This window comes from Pyrus communis, chromosome 3 (assembly GCF_963583255.1).
Source record: "Pyrus communis chromosome 3, drPyrComm1.1, whole genome shotgun sequence".
Lineage (NCBI taxonomy): Eukaryota > Viridiplantae > Streptophyta > Magnoliopsida > Rosales > Rosaceae > Pyrus > Pyrus communis.
In genome coordinates this window covers 8,226,259-8,247,421 of record NC_084805.1, presented here as the reverse complement: position 1 = coordinate 8,247,421, position 21,163 = coordinate 8,226,259, and the positions used below count along the sequence as shown (strand labels likewise).

Below are 21,163 nucleotides of genomic sequence, written 5' to 3'. Positions count from 1 at the left end.
ATTTGTGTTTCACTTACGCTAGCACTTGTTTTAGTACTTTGTATGCTAGTTTTTAATTATTCGTACTTTTTATATTACTACTTTATTAGCTTCCGCACGTGCACATGGTTACGTCACCTTCGTGTGACGCCCAGCACGCCCTGATCTCGGTCGGGGTGTGTCAAAGAATATCGAGAAGTAGATGTCACATCCTCTTAGGAGTGTGATTACTTGCAGCGCATGCTAATTTCTAGATTGTAGGAACCCTAAGATATGTAGAGGATCTAGCTTATTCCATGTTGGATCAGATCTTTTTATCTTGCGGAACAAGTATGGTCATTATTGACGAAGTCACTCTGACTTTGCCTATTGCCACGGAATAGAATGATGGTGGCACCACTACTCCGTCTGATCCAGCTCCACTCGAAACTGATGAGTCATGACCGAACTTCTAAGGTACCTGTATTCTGATTCACTTACCCCGATCTCGAAAAATCATTGTCCCACAATGTCTACTTGCCAGAAACTTACCAAGGTATTGGATCGCACGACCAATCTCATTTACACCATTGTAAAATGTGGGTTTATTTGGGAATGTGATTGTGTACTAATTAACTGGAGCATTCCGTTCACAAAAAAGGAAACAAGGAAGTTTACCAAAAAAAAAAAAGGGAAACAAGGAAAAGCAAGAAAGTTGACGAGTTTATGATAGTTGGGTTAGACTCAATTTGCTGTGAGGAACCCGACCCGCTGTGAGGAACCCGACCCGTACACAAAATGGATTGTGGCAGGCGAAGGACATGGACCCAGCTTGGACTCGTTCAACGTTTAGGTCAAGTAGCAGAGCAGAGTAGATTAGATACGTAATTGCACAGAGGCTTATTTGTTTTTATTTTTGTGTTTTTTTGTTGGTAAACGAGAGTTTGACTCCTAAGACCTGTTTTTGGAGAAGTGTTTTTGTGTAGGCCTGTAGGTTCTGTGGAGGGGTTAAAACTCAGATCTGAAAACAAAGGACACAGATTCACACAACAGCCTTCCCTCACTCCTCAGGCAGTCGCTCTCACCCTGCAAAATCTACACAATTTCAATGCTTTTCTCCTGACCAAAACCTGCAAAACCAACCCACCCCCCGCCCCCAAAAAAAAAAAAAAAAAAAAAAAATAAGCCTTCCTGCGACCAAAGCCCAAAAAAAAAAAAATGAAAATGATGACCCCTTATTTTCACAAGCTGATTGTGTCCTCTACTCTCCAAGCTAAGCAGCTGGTACAATCTCTTACTCTCTTTATATTTAGCCTTTTAATTGTGGTTTTTTGTTCTTAATTCTGTGCTGAACTGCTGATTAGTGATTAATGTTTGGGTTATTTTAATCTTGCTTTGTTTGGTGTGCTGAGAAAACTGGGGGTGTGGAATCCAGATGCAAAATTGGGTTTTATTTCTTCTGTTTCTGGAGGATTTTGCAGACCCATTTAAGACAGGAAAAAACCCTTCAAATTCCCAGTTTGTGTTGTGTTTTTTTTGGTGGGTGGGTAAAAACATAAAGGTTGAAACTTTGGTTTGGTTGTATGGTAATTCCACGTTGTTTAGATATTTTCTTCAATTTTTCGTCAAAGGGTGTTCTAATAGAAATCCGATAGACTTGTTTGGTTACATTGTCAATGGTTAATAAGATTTTTCAAAATGAAATTTGACTTCTATGATTTTTTATTTATTATTATTATTATTTTTAATTTTAAATTTCGTTCATCAGATTCCTAATGTTAGGAAGATAATCAAAAGCCAGCCCAGTATGGATGCTAACTTTATTTCTTACTGGAATGAAAACATGAGATTTGATATCGGTTTGGCTCCGTTTAGGGAGATGGAATGTTATTCTAAGTTTGAAAATCTTCTGGCACCAATGGATGATATATGATAGATTGTTTATTCCTGGTAGGAATTTTCGTCGAGGTAGAGGGAGTCTTGCACCGTTGCACGTATAATTGTTTAACTAGATAAAAGTTATTTGGACTATAGTTTAGGTAGGACCAAAAATCGCTTGAGATTTCCACTATTTTTCTTAATCTCTGCTATTCGTTGAAGAAACAAAATTAGAGTTGTAGTGCTCTACTATCGGTAAAAGTTGCAACGGTGCATTAGCAACTTTGAATTTATGAATTCTCAGCAAATAAAGAAGTTTTTATCGGATTTTACAATTATAATTCATTTCCCGAATGGTGGTAATAGCGTTGTTCTTACTCCATTTCTAGTCTCTCCAATCTGATTGTTTAGGCTCATATCAAAAATTGATATGCTTCTTAATAGTTGCCTCTGCTTTTATTTTCTGGTCACTTTTGTCTCCGAAAAAATTTGTGGTTTACTTGCTTCATGCCTTTGGGAGGCCTCTGAAACATGAGATTTGTTTCATACAAATAACGTGAGTTTTGTTCATATAATTATCTGATTGGTTTAAGAATCACCTTCATGGACCTGAAACTTTGCATGGTGGGTGTTTTATTCTAGCTAAAACCCTTGCTTGATTTTGTAATTGTAGAGGATCCCGGAAAGTTTTGTCCAGAAATTCAGAAATGAGCTATCTACCACTGCTAAGCTCACTGTTCCTGATGGTCGTGTTTGGCATGTGGGAGTAAAGAAGGTTGATAACAAGTTTTGGTTTCACGGTGTTTGGCAGGAGTTCATTGAACATTATTCAATCCGTGTTGGATACTTTTTAACATTCAGATATGAAGGGTGTTCGTCTTTCACTGTCCATATATTTAATTTGAAAACTGCTGAGATTAACTATCAACCTACTGCTCTCAGTAGTACTGGAGGTTCTGTTTACCGGTATCAAGTTTTTGAAGAAATGGAAGATGATGACTCGGTTGAAATCTTGGGTTCCTCCCCTACATCCATTGTTACTGATTCTTTGAGAGACAAGCGCTTTGGTGACTCTGCAAATCAACTGATGCCTGGGAAAAATTGTACTCCATCGCTGCAGAATTTGTTTAATGGTTCCAAACCTAAGAATTGCATGAGCAGGAGTGATGCTGGGAACCTGCATCTGTCGAAGGGTGATGATCTACAAGCAGGTAATGAATCTACTCGAGATAATGGTCTTCAATTTAATGTAACAGAGCTTAAAAAGACAGTGGATGAAGTCAAATTGCGTAGTCCAGGTGAAGATACACGAAGCATAAAGAAGACTATGAGAAAAAAGCGGAAGGTTAATCCTGGTAAGATCTCTGAACTCATACTGTTTGTCATATCGTTAATGGGAATTGCGAACCTCGTTTTTAATTCTATGAGAGTGCAGATGTGCAGGAGTCTTCTTCTAAACAAGAAAAAGAAGTGGAAATCCGCTTTCGGTTTTATGAAAGTGCATCTGCAAGGAAGAGAACCGTGACAGCTGAAGAAAGAGAAAGGGCTATCAATGCAGCCAAAACATTTGAGCCAGATAATCCTTTCTGCAGGGTCGTCCTTCGACCATCCTACCTATATAGAGGTTGTATAATGGTGAGTTTTCAATAATGATGTGATACATTGCTTCTGCTTGTTGATTTCAGATTGTTACATCTTGGCTTAACATTACTTTTTGCTCATGCAGTATTTGCCATCCTGCTTTGCCGAAAAGAATTTAAATGGGGTTTCAGGATTCATCAAACTTCAGTCCGCTGATGGTAGACAATGGTCAGTCCGATGCCTTTATAGAGGAGGTAGAGCAAAATTAAGCCAGGGATGGTATGAGTTTACGATGGATAACAATCTGGGAGAGGGGGATGTTTGTGTCTTTGAATTTCTCAAGATGAAGGACATTGTGCTGAAAGTTACTGTATTTCGCGTTCTTGAAGATGCAGGATTTGTGAACCAGCCTCAAAAGCGACAACTCACCCCCAGCTAAACCGACTAGAAATTACTGGGTACCTTTCTGGTAAATTTGAATGTCGAAACTGTATCAAAGAATCTCTGTTCTCTTTGTGTAGTGATCTGATTTGTTCATGTGGAAGTATTTAGATCTATTTAGTACCCAACTTTCAGGATGACTAGGAACTTTTTTTTGTTGTTTAGGAGTTTTAATACAAATTTTCGGGTCTTGGCTAGCAGTGTAAATAGATTGTTCAATGCTATGTTGTCAATTGCCGTTATTGCTTCATATTTCTATGCATTTATTAGTCATTGGTACTTCATCTGGCATTACGTTCTATGTAGTTACGTCTTACGGGTAAAATGCATTGAATTCGGGTATCTGGCCAACTGGCTTAACTAACCTACGAGAAATTCTCTCCTGCAACCAATGCATAATTCCGATAATGTCTTCCATCTGCCAGATTTGTTTACTATTCCTATTGAATTATTTTACGAGGTTGATGTGCAAGTGCTCATGGCATTGCCTTTATCCTCATTGAATTTTATATAACAATATTCTATTTGAACACCATCTTTTTGTCTATCATTTTAATTTTTTAATGGAAGCCAAGCCACATTGGGCTGGATTAGGCTGTATTTGTGTATCACTTTACAGTCTCACTATTCTCTGAGTGACCCAAAGACTTGAATGAAATAAGAAAAAGGCAAAAGAAGCCTCATTAAAAGCCTCAACGTATTATTGCTTTCGGCTCTGTTTTATTTGGTGGCAACTTTTTCCAATGTCTCAGCGGAGGAACGAGGATTCTCTTCAGATTCTCTTTGTGAGAATTCTAGAGATACTCATATTCTAACCGTTCATCGAATATTGTGTGGTCAGTTTTCATTATGTACTATTTGTGTTTACTTTTAAATAAAAATTTCAAAATGATTTCTGATTGCACAATATATGATGAATGGTTAAGATGTGACGATCTCTAGAATCCCCACAATTTGGATCTGGATGGGATCCAAATCCTCATTAGAGATCAAGGGAAGTAGTTGATGACTAATTCATGGAATTTGGTAGTATTTGGGAAGTTGGGGACAATTGAAAATGATTTAAAAGAAAAAAGATGCACACCATCTTTGCCATTAAATGTGATTTTTTTTCTCAAGATGATCATTTTTTTCTTTATACAAGCAAGAAAAATGTGAGGGAGATCCTATTTTTGTACTATTTTTATGCATATTGTGATAGTCATGCGTGCATGTCATGTTATGTCAATTATAGACTAAACTAGTTTAGTCTATATGGAGTGATCCGACTCTGGTGCAAAGCGAAAATACGCTATATTAACTAATTGACCTAACACATATTTGTAGATGATATTTTAGACCAAATTGGTTTATCACATTTGAAAGTTTAAATGTTCTTTCACATTAACTATTTGAGTTGTGCAAGCAACTACTACCCACCAACGCAAAGTGGACGGCAAAACTACAAGATTTTTTGTTCAAGTAGGAAATTTTTTGTTTTTCTTGTGTTTGATAAGAATAGGGATTTGAAACAATACAAATTCGTCAGCATACTTTTTCATATCCAAACTTCTTTATTCTTTTTGCGTGGATGAACAAATATGTGGCAGAAACCAGAATTTTAGTAGTAGGATGCATCTTATGTGAATTTTGAGTAGGTGAAATCATTCAAAATTTATACGTTGATGGGCTGGGAGACCTGCTTCCGTCAATGGCTGACAATAGTAATTCTCTAATTATTCTTATAATCAATTGTTATTTAGCCAACTAAAAAATATAATCCTCTGACAACTCTAAAAATATAATATTGGGAGAGGGAAGGGAAACAAATAAGACGTACGTATACAAATTGTTTCATACAGGCCAAAGGATCAATCCAATTCTCCACCCAAATATATCATGTCATGAACCACGACAATTTGTTCAGTAGAAAAGTACAAACAACAGCTTTCTAAAGAATAAACAAGAGATCTTCGGTTCCATATTTTATAAGCTGTGAATTTGTTTGATCGCGGCAACTGATAAAGTGAAATTCTCAAATAGCCTCCTTCAAACCCGAACTAGCTGAATAACTATAGCTTGCTACTAATTGTCTTCTCTTAATAAATAAAAAATAATAACATCATGTCATGTGGTTGTTTATCTTTTAGTTAAATTCATTTTATATTTTTGCGTATTTTACTATTTATATCAAGGGCGGTCCACATTTCAGAAAGGACTGGCGGAATAAAAAACAAAATTGGGACAACTTGTTTGGATGGTGGGAAATATAGTTTTACAAAAACTTGAACGAATTATTCTTTCAATCTAACAATCTATCAATATAATACATCATGCAATCGAATAAGTGGAAATGCAAGATTATGGTCGTTTACTATAGTATAAATTAGGTCAATTTTATTAACATTTTTACATTCTTTACTTGAATAGGGCATACAACAGTCCGCTTTGGAAAGTTGAGAAATAGAAAACTTCAAGTGTTGACCACGCCCTTACGGTTTTGTTTCTGGGAACTCACACAAGAACTTCTCAGTGGATCTTCCATCCTAGGATTACTCTCGCGCGAACTCGCTGAACTTCGAAGTTCTGATAAAACCCGAAGCCAGTGAGCTCCCAAAAGGCCTTGTACTAGGTAGAGATGAGAATATACATATAAGGCTTACAGGATCCTCACCCCTTGGTGATATGGGATCTTACAATCCACCCCCCTTAGGGGTCCGACGTCCTCGTCAGCACACATCCGGCCTTGGTGATATGGTGAGATCTTACAATCCACCCCCCTTAGGGGCCCGACGTTCTCATCAACACACATCCGGCCAGAGAGTGGCTCTGATACCAAATTGTCACATCCCGGCCCGAGCCCCCACCACATCTTGGGCTCGACTCCACCGTAGCACGATATTGTCCACTTTGGGCCCCGACCACGCCTTCACGGTTTTGTTTTTGGGAACTCACACGAAAACTTCCAAGTGGGTCACCCATCCTGGGATTGCTCTTGCGTGAACTTGCTTAACTTCGGAGTTCTGATGGAACCCGAAGCCAGTGAGCTCCCGAAAGGCCTCATGCAAGGTAGAGATGGGCATATACATATAGGACTTACATGATCCTCACCCTCACCCCTGGACGATGTGGGATCTTACATCAAGCCTAGACATAAGATATTTCACATGCAGCCCTTTTTTAAACAAGCGACGTTGTTTTAAAAATGGGTGTGGTTTCATTCTACTAGTGTTCTTAGATGTTAAATTTGGTTTCTACAATTTGTACATTTTTCATTATCAATCTTTTTTTTTTCTCTCCAAATTTCATTATCAATCTCGTTCATTCATTTTTTTCTTTCTTTCAATGATACATAGTATTAAAGAAATTTCCTTCAAAAAGTGGTATTCATTCCAAGAAAAACTTTGGAAGGTGATATTTAGGATTTAGGGTTTAGGGCAAGAGGTGATCTAGATTTGAAGGGAATATTTTTGTGTGTTTTAAACTGATAGTAATTGAGGATACATACATAGACATATTAATTGTTCTGCAAGTTAATTACAATATGTCAAGTTGTTGAAATTTATCAACCTATAAACCAATCTTTAAAAGAATTTTGTTTTAAAAAAAAAAATAAAATTGACAGTAGTTAGGGCCTACAGGGGCTGGTAGCGGAGCCACATTGGGGTCATTGAGTTCACATGATCCCAAACCCAATGTTTTTATTTTGCCTTGACCCTTACTATTTTGGAAAATAAATGGTTTGTAGGTGTTTTAGCTTTTTTATTGAGAGTTTTAACGAAAAATCTACGGTACTGTTCAATTTTCATTAGTTTGGGAAATAAGTAATTGAGTAGGCATTTGGAGAAAATGCATATTTAGACAAGGTTGGTAAGAGTTTCAATCTGCTATTACCTTCTTAATAACATAAATAAACTTTCAAAACTCAAGTTTCAATTGGTTGTATTCTGATTTTCGCCGTCTGCCAAAAATTGCAAGAAACCTTTGTTAGGAAATCTTCCAGCAGCCAATATTTCTCGAAGATTGTGCGAATTCTACCTTTTGCTCTTTAAAAATAAGTAACTGGTAAAGTTCCATGCACTTCTTCGGGGGATTCATTAGATTTTTATGATTGGTTTGCTGAGAAATATAAAAAGAGAAAAACAGGAAAGCCATAGAGTTACAAAAAACTCCATTATGTTGTAATGTAATACGTAGATGGGCCACATGAATAGTTCGTCACTAATCTCCATTATGTTGTAATATAATTATTCATATGAAGAAAGTTAGTAAAGCAAATAATGTTGCTACAGTGATCTTTTGACTAGAGAATGAGAGCATACGGAGGAAGGAAAAAAGAGAGAAAAAGAAAAGAAGAGAGGAGAGGAAGAAGAGAAAGAAGAGAGATACAAAAGAAAATATCAGTGAGCTGGGATAGAAAAAAGAGAGAAAATAGTAAGAGTTATTTTTGTACTCCTATTATTTCACATAATGAAATAAAGTACTACTGTTGCCCCGAGGACGTAGGCACACTTGCCGAACCTCATAATATTGTGTCTTATTTACTTTATGTTCCACTGCACACATATCGCCAATTTTACAGCATGTTATCAGCACGAAAAGCTCTCGCCTAAGTGGAAAACGCTACACAGAATCCAGACCCAAAACAATGGTTCAAGATGACATCATTCTTAGGTATGTCCATTTTTTTCATCTATTTTTCGTCTCTCCCACCGCGCCAAAAGCGCCCCACCAAATTCCGGTGAGAATTGAAATTTACAATGACCTGTAGTCGTCATGAGATAACTCATACTTGAAAATTGGTTTCTAGAGATCTAGAAGAATCTCATCAGACTTGGAAACCCAGATCGCATCGTTCTCGACGGATCTTAAGGACCCACAGTAATTTTAGCTTTGAGTTTTATGCTACTCAGCCTGGCGCCTATGGCCACCATCTTTTGATGGCATTGCTGTGACATCCCGTCCCGGGATTATTGGAACGCACGTGTGAAATTACAATTTTACCCCTAGTTTGTTTTCGTTATGTTTTTGGTTGTTTTGTGTGGTGTTGGCAAGCTTAGGGCCACACACACACACACTGTCTCACTCTCACTGCCTCTCTCTGTCTCTCTGTCTCTCTGTCTCTCTGTCTCTCTCTTTCTTTCCCCCGAGAACCCCATTCCTTCTTCTTCATTTTGAAAACGTACGGACACACATCAAACCCACCAAATTCTAGTAGATCGAAGAAACCAATTACACCATTGAACTCGTGAGGTCGAGGCGAGCACAGCCATACCATTTTCAGGTGAGAAATCCTTCATTTTCACGTCGTTTCGACAATGGCCGATTTGAGTACTATTCATGCAAAGATTATTCATTGGGTTTTTGGGATTTCTAAGCTCGTAGGTAGCTTGGTGGTGTCACGAGGAACCTCGGAGTGCTTCGTTGGACAAATTTGGACGTCGGGATCGTCCTGTTCTAAGTTGGCCGGTTTTGGAGAGTTTGCACAGGTATAATCTAGTGAGTTTTAGACCTTAAAACGTGTATGGTTGTGTTCTACTAGTTTAGGGCTTTAATTTGGTGCAAGAAACGTGAAGAATGGTGGAAAAATGAGCGAGAAAACCCAAGTTGCAGGTTTTCCCAGTTTCCGGCGCCGGCGACGTCGCCGGAGATTGAACGAAGAAGGTGATGGAATATTCCGTCAATTCTGACGGAATATTCCTGACGCCGTTAACGGTATCCGGTTAATTTTAACGGAATATTCCAAATTTTAACGGAATATTCCTGACGGCGTCAATTGACGCCGTCAGTGTGCATGGCACGTGGCCGCGCGTGGGGGGGCGTAGGTCCGTGCCTATTTCGGCGCGTGGGGGCGCGTGAGGGGTCGAAAAATTATTTTAAAAATATGGTTGTGATCCTGAGGTTGTGTAGAGCACGTTGGTATATTCATTTGTCCATTTTGAGCAATGTATGAGAAGTTATTACGAGAAGTTGGTTATGTGCTTTAAAGTTAACGTTTTTATAGCTATTTCGCATATAGGTGACACATACCCCGAGGACGAGCGTGCACACGCGAGGAAGGGGGGCTACGACCCTTCTACATACCAGTGAGTGGGCTTTTGTTTTCTGTATATACCTATATACTTTTATATTCCCAGAAATTGTTTAAAAAGGGGTTATTTACATTATGCCATGCACTTTATTATTATCGTTTATGCATAACGGCATGTATTAGTAGAGGCTTGCATATACATATGCATATTGGGTGCAGTGGACGCACAGGTAAGTGCCAGGTAAGCGTTATTCACGTTTATGTTTCAGTAGTGGTTTGAGATAGTTAGAGAGCTCATAACCTGCATCCCCGGTGTTAGTGCTCCCGCCCGTAGCCAGGGCACAGTCCTTCACGTGATGTTCACCTCCCGCACCTTATGCTCACCTTGGATTCAAGGTAGGTGCACAGGCTTGTCGTACAGACCACTTTAGGTGGTTCCGACTCGTAGGTGACCCGCGATTATTCGCCCAGTCTTCACGTGATCGTAGCACTTATCTACACCCAGGCCTGTCGTACAGACCACTTTAGGTGGTTCCGACTCGTGGGCAGGTTTAGATATTGAGATTGAGATTTGAGCTCTAGATGTAGCCGTACAGGTCACGTTAGGTGACTCCGGCTGCCAGATTACATGATATTGATTTGATTTATACCTGGGCACTTGCATATCATTATGAGATTTCGGCATGGCATATTATTTGAGCATGATTGGCATATTTATACATACGTATATATGATCATTTTCTGGGAAGTATACAGGTTTTACGGAGAGGGGTTAGAAAGTATTTTACTAAATGGTTTTCGAAAGCTTTGTTTTTGCCCACTCACACTTTTGTTTTGCGCCCCTCCAGGTTCTAGTTGAGTAGCAGATCAGGTGGTATTCCCAGAGGATTCTCCCGGCTTTTCTGACAGATACTCATCAGCGTAGGGTCACCTTCGGGTGTATCTTTGTCGCAACTTTCTTTTGGACTGCCGTAGACCTGCTCCGAATTGTGTTTCACTTACGCTAGCACTTGTTTAATACTTTATATGCTAGTTTTAATTTATTCGTACTTTTATATTATTACTTTATTAGCTTCCGCACGTGCACATGGCTACGTCACCTTAGTGTGACGGCCAGCACGCTCCGACCCTGATCGGGGTGTGTCAGTTTGGTATCAGAGCCTAGGTTTGGCAGTTCTGTGTCCTTGTGAGTATTCTAATGGTTTTGGTGTCTTCTGTCATAATTATGCCTCCTCGTCGGGAACCACGTCGTTCTTCTGAGTCTAGCTTCCCCGATGTTACTCAGTTGGGGGAAGTTTTTGCTACAGCCCTTCAGTCAGTGATGCGCCCTCCCCAGAGGACTCATCTGGAGACTATGTACAATCTGAAGTTAGATAAGTTTAAGGGCAGTGAGGGGCATGAGGGCGCAGAGCGCTGGCTAGAACACATAGAGAAGACCTTCCGTGTGCTGCATAATCAGGGGAACTTGCCTATGGAGAGGTGGGTCGAGACGACCGCATGGTTTCTGGATACGGAGTCGGCAACTTGGTGGGAGCAGGAGCTTCGTAGGTTGACTCCGGATCAGAGGACTGATTGGAATGTTTTTACGGATTTGTTCAAGAGGAGATATGTGCCCCCTGAGTACATCGATAGAAAGAAGCAAGAGTTTACCGAGCTGAAACAGCGGAAGATGTCGGCGAATGAGTACTATCGCAAGTTTACGGACTTGTCTCGTTACCATCCTGATGTCGCTGGTAATCCGGCGGAGATGCTCCGTCTTTTCCGTTTGGGCACCAGGAAGAAGTGGCGTTCTATGGCGTCTACTGTCCACAGCGAGACTTACCGGGACTTCTATGAGATACTGCTGAGGATCGAGGACTCTGAGAATATGTCGAGCGACACTTATGAAGAGAAGGACAACAACCAGAAGAAAGATGACAAAGGCAAAGGTCAGGCATCGCTCGGGCCCCGTCAGACTTAGAATTCAAGAGGGGTGGGGCTAGCTCGAGTTCTTCGAGTGGTGGCTTCAGTGCCACTGGACAGGGTCGTGGAGGTAGATTTTCTGGTGGCGATAGAGGCCAGAGGCAGGGCGATGGTGGTCGAGGCAGAGCCCCTATTTGCCGCAGGTGTAACAACCGGCATTTCGGCGAGTGTAGACGTGGTAGCAGTGGTTGCTTCACGTGCTGACAGATGGGACATAGAGCGGCGAATTGTCCCCAGGGTCAGCAGCAGCAGAAACCGCAGCAAACCTTTATGCCACCACCTGCACCACTCCAGCAGATCCAGGGTCCTAGTAGCTACGGCCAGACGGGTCGAGGTGGTGCATACCACTATCAGGGTGATGTTGTCCCTTATGCTCCGGGGCAGTATCAGTACCCCCAGGATCCCTATTCCCAGGGTGGCTATCCCCAGTATTCAGGCGGCTATATGCCGTATCCTCCAGCTCCAGCGGGTGGTTCACAGTGGTATCAGGAAGGACAGTATCAGCAGGGGGAGATTGCCACTAGCAGTGCAGGGTCTTCGAGACAGTCGGGTCAGCCCAGTCAGGGGCGTGGTGCTCAGGGACGCGGCGTTCAGGCGAGCAGAGGCCGCGGCGGGCGTCAGCAGGGACAGGGGCGTCTTCACAATATTTCTCTGCAGGACGCTCAGAACAACCCAGACTTGATTATGGGTACGTTGAACATTCTTGGTTGTTTTGCTAGAGTCTTAATTGATTGTGGAGCTACACATTCCGTAATTTCTCATACATTTGCTCAAGTGACGCAACCTCGCCCCACACCTCTAGGGTATGACTTAGAGTTTGTTATGCCTAGAGGAGAGAGTTGTGTTGTAGATTGTGTGTACCCAGGATGTCCAGTGATCGTAGAGGGTGTTGCTCTGTCAGCCGATCTTATCCCGTTAGATATTGTGGACTTTGATGTGATTCTGGGCACGGATTGGTTACATTTCTATCGTGCCAACATTGACTGTTACGGGAAAGTAGTTACGTTTCACCAACCTGGACTACCTGTGGTTACTTTTGTTGGTGAGCAGAGTGGGGTGAGATATGGCGTTATTTCGGCGCTGCGAGCGAAAAAGTTGTTGTCTAAGGGTTGTCAGGGGTATCTAGCTCATGTGGTGTTAGATGAGGCTGTTCCTAACAGAGTTGAGGATGTGAGAGTGGTCAGACACTTCCCTGATGTATTCCCCGAGGATTTACCTGGTTTACCCCCAGATCGAGATGTGGAGTTCACTATTGAGTTGCTTCCAGGTACTAATCCTATTTCTTTAACTCCTTATCGTATGGCTCCCGCGGAGTTAAGGGAATTGAAAGTTCAGCTGCAGGAGTTAGTGGATAAGGGATTTATCCAGCCTAGTACTTCGCCTTGGGGCGCTCCAGTTCTGTTTGTGAAGAAGAATGATGGAACTTTGAGGCTGTGCATCGACTACAGGCAACTGAATCGGGTGACGATTAAAAACCGTTATCCATTGCCTCGTATCGATGATTTGTTCGATCAGTTAAGAGGTGCTTGTGTGTTTTCTAAGATTAACCTGAGGTCTGGTTACTATCAGTTGAAGATTAGTAGAGATGATGTCCCTAAGACGGCGTTCAGGACTCGTTACGGTCATTACGAGTTTCTGGTTATGCCATTTGGGTTGACGAATGCACCAGCCGCCTTCATGGATTTAATGAACCGGGTGTTTCAGCCTTATCTGGATAGATTTGTTATTGTCTTCATTGACGATATTCTGGTGTATTCTAAGTCGAAAGCGGAGCATGTTCGACATCTTACTTTGGTGTTGAAGAGGTTGAGGGAACACCAGTTGTATGCTAAGTTTAGCAAGTGCCAATTCTGGTTAGACCAAGTTGCGTTCTTGGGGCACATCATTTCTGCTCAGGGTATTTTGGTGGACCCTCAGAAGGTTGCAGCTGTAGAGAGTTGGGAGCAACCGCGAACCGTCACCGAGGTGAGAAGTTTCCATGGTTTGGCGGGGTATTATCGGAGATTCGTTAAGGATTTCTCGGTGATTGCCTTACCACTGACGAGGTTAACGAGGAAGGATGTTAAATTTGAGTGGGATGATAGGTGTGAGCAGAGTTTCCAGCAGTTGAAGCATTGTCTCACTCATGCACCGGTTTTGGCACTCCCAGACGATAGTGGTGATTTCGAGGTTTATAGCGATGCTTCCTTGAATGGTCTGGGATGTGTATTGATGCAGCATGGTAGGGTGATTGCTTATGCTTCGCGGCAATTGAAACCTCATGAGATGAATTACCCTACACATGATTTGGAGTTGGCTGCTATCATTTTTGCGTTGAAGTTGTGGAGACATTATCTTTACGGAGAGAAGTGCAGGATCTTTACAGATCACAAGAGTCTCCAATATCTTTTTACTCAGAAAGAGCTTAATCTTCGTCAGCGGAGGTGGTTGGAGTTGCTCAGCGATTACGATTGCACGATTGATTATCATCCTGGTCGTGCGAACGTAGTGGCTGATGCACTTAGCAGGAAGTCACAGGGCCGTATTAATGCGTTGTACGCTAGTCGTGCTCCTCTTTTGGTGGACTTGCGTACTACGGGAGTAAGGTTAGAAGCAAAAGATCGAGAAGTGGCGTTACTTGCTAATTTCCAAGTTAGGCCGATACTTGTTGATCGGGTGCTTGAAGCTCAGGTAGTTGATCAGGAGACTTAAGAACTAATCCAGGCTCGAGATCAAGGAAGGAGGCGAGATCTCAGAGTTCGTGATTCGGATGGCATGTTGATGCTAGAGGGTAGAATGTTCGTGCCTAATAGTGTGGAGTTGAAGAAAGAAATTCTCGATGAAGCACATATCTCAGCTTATGCCATGCATCCAGGAGCTACTAAAATGTATCATACCATTCGACCATTTTATTATTGGCCGGGTATGAAGAGGGAGATAGCCGAGTATGTGAGCAGATGTGCTGTTTGTCAGCAAGTTAAAGCAGAGAGGAAGAAGCCGTTTGGGTTGTTGCAGCCGCTTCCCGTTCCAGAGTGGAAATGGGAAAATATCACCATGGATTTTGTGTACAAGTTGCCGCGTACACAAAATGGCTTTGACGGCATTTGGGTGATCGTTGATCGACTCACTAAGTCGGCACATTTTATTCCAGTGAGAGAGAAGTATTCTTTGAGCCGTTTAACGGAGTTGTTTATCTCGAAGGTGGTGAAGTATCATGGTGTCCCAGTGAGTATTGTTTCGGATCGAGATCCACGATTTACATCGAAGTTTTGGGTGGCTTTCCAGGAAGCTTTGGGCACAAGATTACTTTACAGTACGGCATATCATCCACAGACAGACGGACAGTCAGAGAGAACTATTCAGACTTTGGAGGATATACTGCGAGCTTCAGTGTTGCAGTTTGGTGACGCTTGGCACCAGCGGTTGGATTTGATGGAATTTGCCTACAACAACAGTTTTCATTCGAGCATTGGCATGGCGCCATTTGAGGCCTTGTATGGCAGAGCTTGTCGTACACCGTTGTGTTGGTCAGAGGTTGGAGAAAGAGTTTTAGTAGGTCCGGAGATTGTCGAGGAGACTACTCAGAATGTTCAGGTGATTAAGTCTAACCTGAAAGCAGCTTAGGACAGGCAGAAGAGTTTAGCAGATCGGCATGCTACGGACAGAACGTATGAGGTCGGAGATTGGGTATTTCTGAAGCTTTCACCGTGGAGAGGTGTCGTGCGGTTTGGAAAGAAGGGGAAGTTGAGCCCCAGGTACATTGGACCATACATGGTCACAGAACGAGTTGGTGAGGTAGCTTACAGGTTGGAGTTGCCTCCGGAATTGGCTAGAGTGCATAATGTTTTTCACGTGTCTATGCTCCGACATTATGTCGCTGATCCGTCTCATGTGATACCTCCTCAACCGTTAGAGATTAATCCAGATTTGACGTATGACGAGGAACCGGTGACGATCATCGATTGGAAAGAGAAGGTTCTGAGGAACAAGACGGTGAATTTAGTGAAAGTTTTGTGGAGGAATCATTCAGTTGAGGAAGCTACGTGGGAGACAGAAGATGGGATGAGGGATTTGTATCCTCGATTGTTCTTTGACCACTAGGGGTTGTTACTTGGTTGTTTTGAATTTCGGGACGAAATTCTATTAAGGTGGGAAGGTTGTGACATCCCGTCCCGGGATTATTGGAACGCACGTGTGAAATTACAATTTTACCCCTAGTTTGTTTTCGTTATGTTTTTGGTTGTTTTGTGTGGTGTTGGCAAGCTTAGGGCCACACACACACACACTGTCTCACTCTCACTGCCTCTCTCTCTCTCTCTCTCTCTCTCTCTTTCTTTCCCCCGAGAACCCTATTCCTTCTTCTTCATTTTGAAAACGTACGGACACACATCAAACCCACCAAATTCTAGTAGATCGAAGAAACCAATTACACCATTGAACTCGTGAGGTCGAGGCGAGCACAGCCATACCATTTTCAGGTGAGAAATCCTTCATTTTCACGTCGTTTCGACAATGGCCGATTTGAGTACTATTCATGCAAAGATTATTCATTGGGTTTTTGGGATTTCTAAGCTCGTAGGTAGCTTGGTGGTGTCACGAGGAACCTCGGAGTGCTTCGTTGGACAAATTTGGACGTCGGGATCGTCCTGTTCTAAGTTGGCCGGTTTTGGAGAGTTTGCACAGGTATAATCTAGTGAGTTTTAGACCTTAAAACATGTATGGTTGTGTTCTACTAGTTTAGGGCTTTAATTTGGTGCAAGAAACGTGAAGAATGGTGGAAAAATGAGCGAGAAAACCCAAGTTGCAGGTTTTCCCAGTTTCCGACGCCGGCGACGTCGCTGGAGATTGAACAAAGAAGGTGACGGAATATTCCGTCAATTCTGACGGAATATTCCTGACGCCGTTAACGGTATCCGGTTAATTTTAACGGAATATTCCTGACGGCGTCAATTGACGCCGTCAGTGTGCATGGCACGTGGCCGCGCGTGGGGGGCGCGTAGGTCCGTGCCTATTTCGGCGCGTGGGGGCGCGTGAGGGGTCGAAAAATTATTTTAAAAATATGGTTGTGATCCTGAGGTTGTGTAGAGCACGTTGGTATATTCATTTGTCCATTTTGAGCAATGTATGAGAAGTTATTACGAGAAGTTGGTTATGTGCTTTAAAGTTAACGTTTTTATAGCTATTTCGCATATAGGTGACACATACCCCGAGGACGAGCGTGCACACGCGAGGCAGGGGGGCTACGACCCTTCTACATACCAGTGAGTGGGCTTTTGTTTTCCGTATATACCTATATACTTTTATATTCCCAGAAATTGTTTAAAAAGGGGTTATTTACATTATGCCATGCACTTTATTATTATCGTTTATGCATAACGGCATGTATTAGTAGAGGCTTGCATATACATATGCATATTGGGTGCAGTGGACGCACAGGTAAGTGCCAGGTAAGCGTTATTCACGTTTATGTTTCAGTAGTGGTTTGAGATAGTTAGAGAGCTCATAACCTGCACCCCCGGTGTTAGTGCTCCTGCCCGTAGCCAGGGCACAGTCCTTCACGTGATGTTCACCTCCCGCACCTTATGCTCACCTTGGATTCAAGGTAGGTGCACAGGCCTGTCGTACAGACCACTTTAGGTGGTTCCGACTCGTAGGTGACCCGCGATTATTCGCCCAGTCTTCACGTGATCGTAGCACTTATCTACACCCAGGCCTGTCGTACAGACCACTTTAGGTGGTTCTGACTCGTGGGCAGGTTTAGATATTGAGATTTGAGCTCTAGATGTAGCCGTACAGGTCACGTTAGGTGACTCCGGCTGCCAGATTACATGATATTGATTTGATTTATACCTGGGCACTTGCATATCATTATGAGATTTCGGCATGGCATATTATTTGAGCATGATTGGCATATTTATACATACGTATATATGATCATTTTCTGGGAAGTATACAGGTTTTACGGCGAGGGGTTAGAAAGTATTTTACTAAATGGTTTTCGAAAGCTTTGTTTTTGCCCACTCACACTTTTGTTTTGCGCCCCTCCAGGTTCTAGTTGAGTAGCAGTTCAGGTGGTATTCCCAGAGGATTCTCTCGGCTTTTCTGACAGATACTCATCAGCGTAGGGTCACCTTCGGGTGTATCTTTGTCGCAACTTTCTTTTGGACTGCCGTAGACCTGCTCTGAATTGTGTTTCACTTACGCTAGCACTTGTTTAATACTTTATATGCTAGTTTTAATTTATTCGTACTTTTATATTATTACTTTATTAGCTTCCGCACGTGCACATGGCTACGTCACCTTAGTGTGACGGCCAGCACGCTCCGACCCTGATTGGGGTGTGTCATTGCAGTCCTCTGGTAGATGCCAACATCTTCGTCGTCCCCAATTTTGTGATTTCCCGTCTAATATCCAACGTGGGAAGCATTATCACCTCTTTCTTTTTCTTTTTCTTTTTTGTGAAGAGATCGACGACGACAAAGATTTTTTCTAGTTTTGCTCCGCTGGAAAATTCCCGTATCCCACCAGCGACCCCCAATTTTGGGATTACCTTTTCTGACCAAAGGGCTTAAAGCCCATTATCATACCTAAATAAATAAATCTATTATATATAAAGCCAGCAGTGGGATGAACAGTAATTTGGTGTCATTGGCTTCGACAAAATTTTTGGACACAAATGCCCTCAAAACAAAAAAAAATCAAAAGAAGTTCAAAATAATACATCAAATAATCCAAGGACATTTTCGTCATGTAAACAATATTTTTTAAATAATTATAATTTCGGGTTAATATCTGTTAAGGTCATTGGAATACCCTCGAGCTCAATTGGGTTACCCTCATTTTCTTCGGCTTCATTTCCTTTGCTCTATTTGTATCGGCTTCCTCTGCCTCTGTTTCTTCTGGTTCTGTTGCGGATGCTGCTTCTTCTTCCTCTACTGTGTGCGAAATGCGAGCCAGTGGGAGATGGGTGGTTATAGTTGTGCACAGAAAAAGAAAGAAAAAAGTGAATGATCGATCATTCACGTGTGAAAGAATAAAAAAGGGGAAATGAGGCCAGACTTTTGGAATGGTGTTGCACCCAAGAAGAAAAAACAAAAGATGGAGACTTAATCATTGCCTTTTCTATTTTGGCATATTTATGTGAATAGTGTTGGTTTAAAGTCAAATCACAACTTTTATTTATTTAAAGAAATTTATTTACAGTGGGTGGAGTTATTATCCTTTGCTATAAGCTTTGATATTTATGTGAATTGTGACAACCCGCCTCAAATTTTATTATTTTAGAAATCTTAAGATGTGAAATTTATGAGAATACCCTAGAGGTGAGGGTATTGATTTTCGTTGATCGTTAGTTCATGACGCGTATGAACTATTACCTTACCGTATTCCAAAAGTGCATTGGTAAGAATTATTATTTATTATCTTATTCATTTCTTATTATTAATTTTTTTTTATGTAAAACGGTTGTGGGAGATTAATAAAAAGAAAAAGAAGAAGAAAGAAAGGGAGGATGGCTGCTTGATAGCAGCGAAAGAGAGGGAGAGGAAGGAAATGGGCACTGCCTAATCAGAAATGAGGAGAGAGGGAGAGTGACGAATGGGAGAGAAGAACCAGGAGGGAAAGGATATAAGAAGAAAATGAGGGGCATTTATGAGAATACCCATAGAAACCGACAGTTTCCCGGCCAAATTCCAGTGAATTAAGCCAAACCATCACCTGCAAACATCTCCCTAGCCTTCTCTCTAACATTCCTACCCCTAAATTCATACAATTTGGCATTAGATTCGGGAGAAATGCACCGGTGGTGCGTGTGGGTGTTCGGCGGCAATCCACAAATCATGAAGCTAACTCAGCCAATTGGCACTACCAATAGGCTCCCCTCAACCTCAGGAAGAAAGCCCAAGTGATGGTAGGGGCGTCGGAGCATCCATGGAGTCGAATCGAATATACCCAAAAACTAGGGTTCAGGTGGGTTTTCGTGAAATTGGAGCCTTTCCAAGCCAAATTGGCCTTAGCCGTAGGCACCAATCGTTCGGACGCCTCGATGTGCATGCTAGAGAATCATAGCGTGGACTCCAGTGAGTGGGTCTTTTCCCTTTTTATCATATGTATATAATTGATTGTTCCACAAACGCTTCTAAATTGATTTATGCATGTTACCTACAAATAATTATTGTGAACTACAATTGGCTTGATCCCTGTTTAGGGTATGTAGGCAATCTAACGAGACGTTAGTTGCAGCCATATAATAAAGCAGATTAAATAATCAAGACAAAAGCCTTGTTTGGGGAATTGAGCAATGTGAAGGAAGTCGATGGAAAATGTGAGATTTAACCTTATTTATTGGTGGTTAAATGTTGGTTATAAATTAATGTGTGAAGAATTGTAATATTGAAGTGAAAAATAGTTAGGAATGATAGTTAATTTAACTAGTGTTTCGTTGGGCTTATCACCAATAATTATTTTCCGAATGTAAATAGTTTGGGAGTGGGGTGTTACAGCTTACGCATATTATGCCATTTGTATATATGTTTATATATTTGGAAATATGATGATATGGTTGAATTTTAGATTTACATTCTGGTATATCCATATGTATGCTACTTGCACATAATTAAAGGTGAACGCTTTACAGTGTAAAGGTGAACGCATGATGCACAGGTAAGTTCAGGTGAGTTTATAGTATTAGTTGAAATGATGGGGTTATGGCATGACTACATGTAAGTTTTAGGCAACTCCGACACTGTCATACTGGTTCCCCATGAGTTGTACATGTTATATTAAGATGCATTGAGAGCTCATAAACCTGCACCTCGGTGTTAGTGCTCCTACCCGTGGCCAGGGCACAGTCTTTCACGTGATGTTCACCTCTCGCACCTTACACTCACCTTGGATCCAAGGTAGGTGCACAGTCCTATCGTACAAACCACTATAGGTGGTTCCGACTCGTAGGTGACCCATGATTATTCGCACAGTCTTCACGTGATCGTAGCACTTGAGCGTATTTATTTACACCCAGTATTGTCGTACATACCACTAGAGGTGGTTCTAACTCGTGTGCAGGCATGTTTAATGAGCTATGGATAAGTCGTATAGGTCACTATAGGTGACTCTGACTTATATGCTAACATTGATTGATGAGATATGTGATGAGATATTGATTAAGTCGTACAGGTCACTATAGGTGACTTCGACTTATATGCTAGCATTGATTGATGAGATATGTGATGAGATATTGATTAAGTCATACAGGTTGTTATAGGTGACTCCAACTTATATGCTAACATTGATGGATGAGATATGTGATGAAATATTGATTAAGTCATACAGGTCACTATAGGTGACTCCGACTTA

General features: G+C 41.6%; 1 protein-coding gene across 2 annotated transcripts; it reads left to right on the top strand.

Moving 5' to 3' along the window:
* Nucleotides 1-835: 835 nt before the first annotated feature.
* On the top strand, nt 836-4,108 carry LOC137729074 (B3 domain-containing transcription factor VRN1-like). Of its 2 annotated transcripts, XM_068467896.1 has the most exons (5): nt 836-1,242; nt 2,510-3,047; nt 3,135-3,191; nt 3,272-3,471; nt 3,563-4,108. In XM_068467896.1, the coding sequence occupies exons 1-5, from the start codon at nt 1,177-1,179 to the stop codon at nt 3,854-3,856; spliced, it is 1,155 nt and encodes a 384-aa protein (XP_068323997.1). In that variant the 5' UTR covers nt 836-1,176; the 3' UTR covers nt 3,857-4,108. The 2 variants fall into 2 exon arrangements, with proteins under 2 accessions (XP_068323997.1, XP_068323996.1); XM_068467895.1 differs by having other exon boundaries at nt 2,510-3,191.
* The last annotated feature ends 17,055 nt before the right edge of the window (nt 4,109-21,163 follow it).

Bases quoted from the DNA above. Each gene is read 5' to 3' on its own strand.
- LOC137729074 (XM_068467895.1), top strand. From the start codon at position 1,177: ATGAAAATGATGACCCCTTATTTTCACAAGCTGATTGTGTCCTCTACT. The intron at 1,243-2,509 runs GTACAATCTCTT...TTGTAATTGTAG, and splicing joins CTCTCCAAGCTAAGCAGCTG to AGGATCCCGGAAAGTTTTGT. The intron at 3,472-3,562 runs GTGAGTTTTCAA...TTGCTCATGCAG, and splicing joins TATATAGAGGTTGTATAATG to TATTTGCCATCCTGCTTTGC.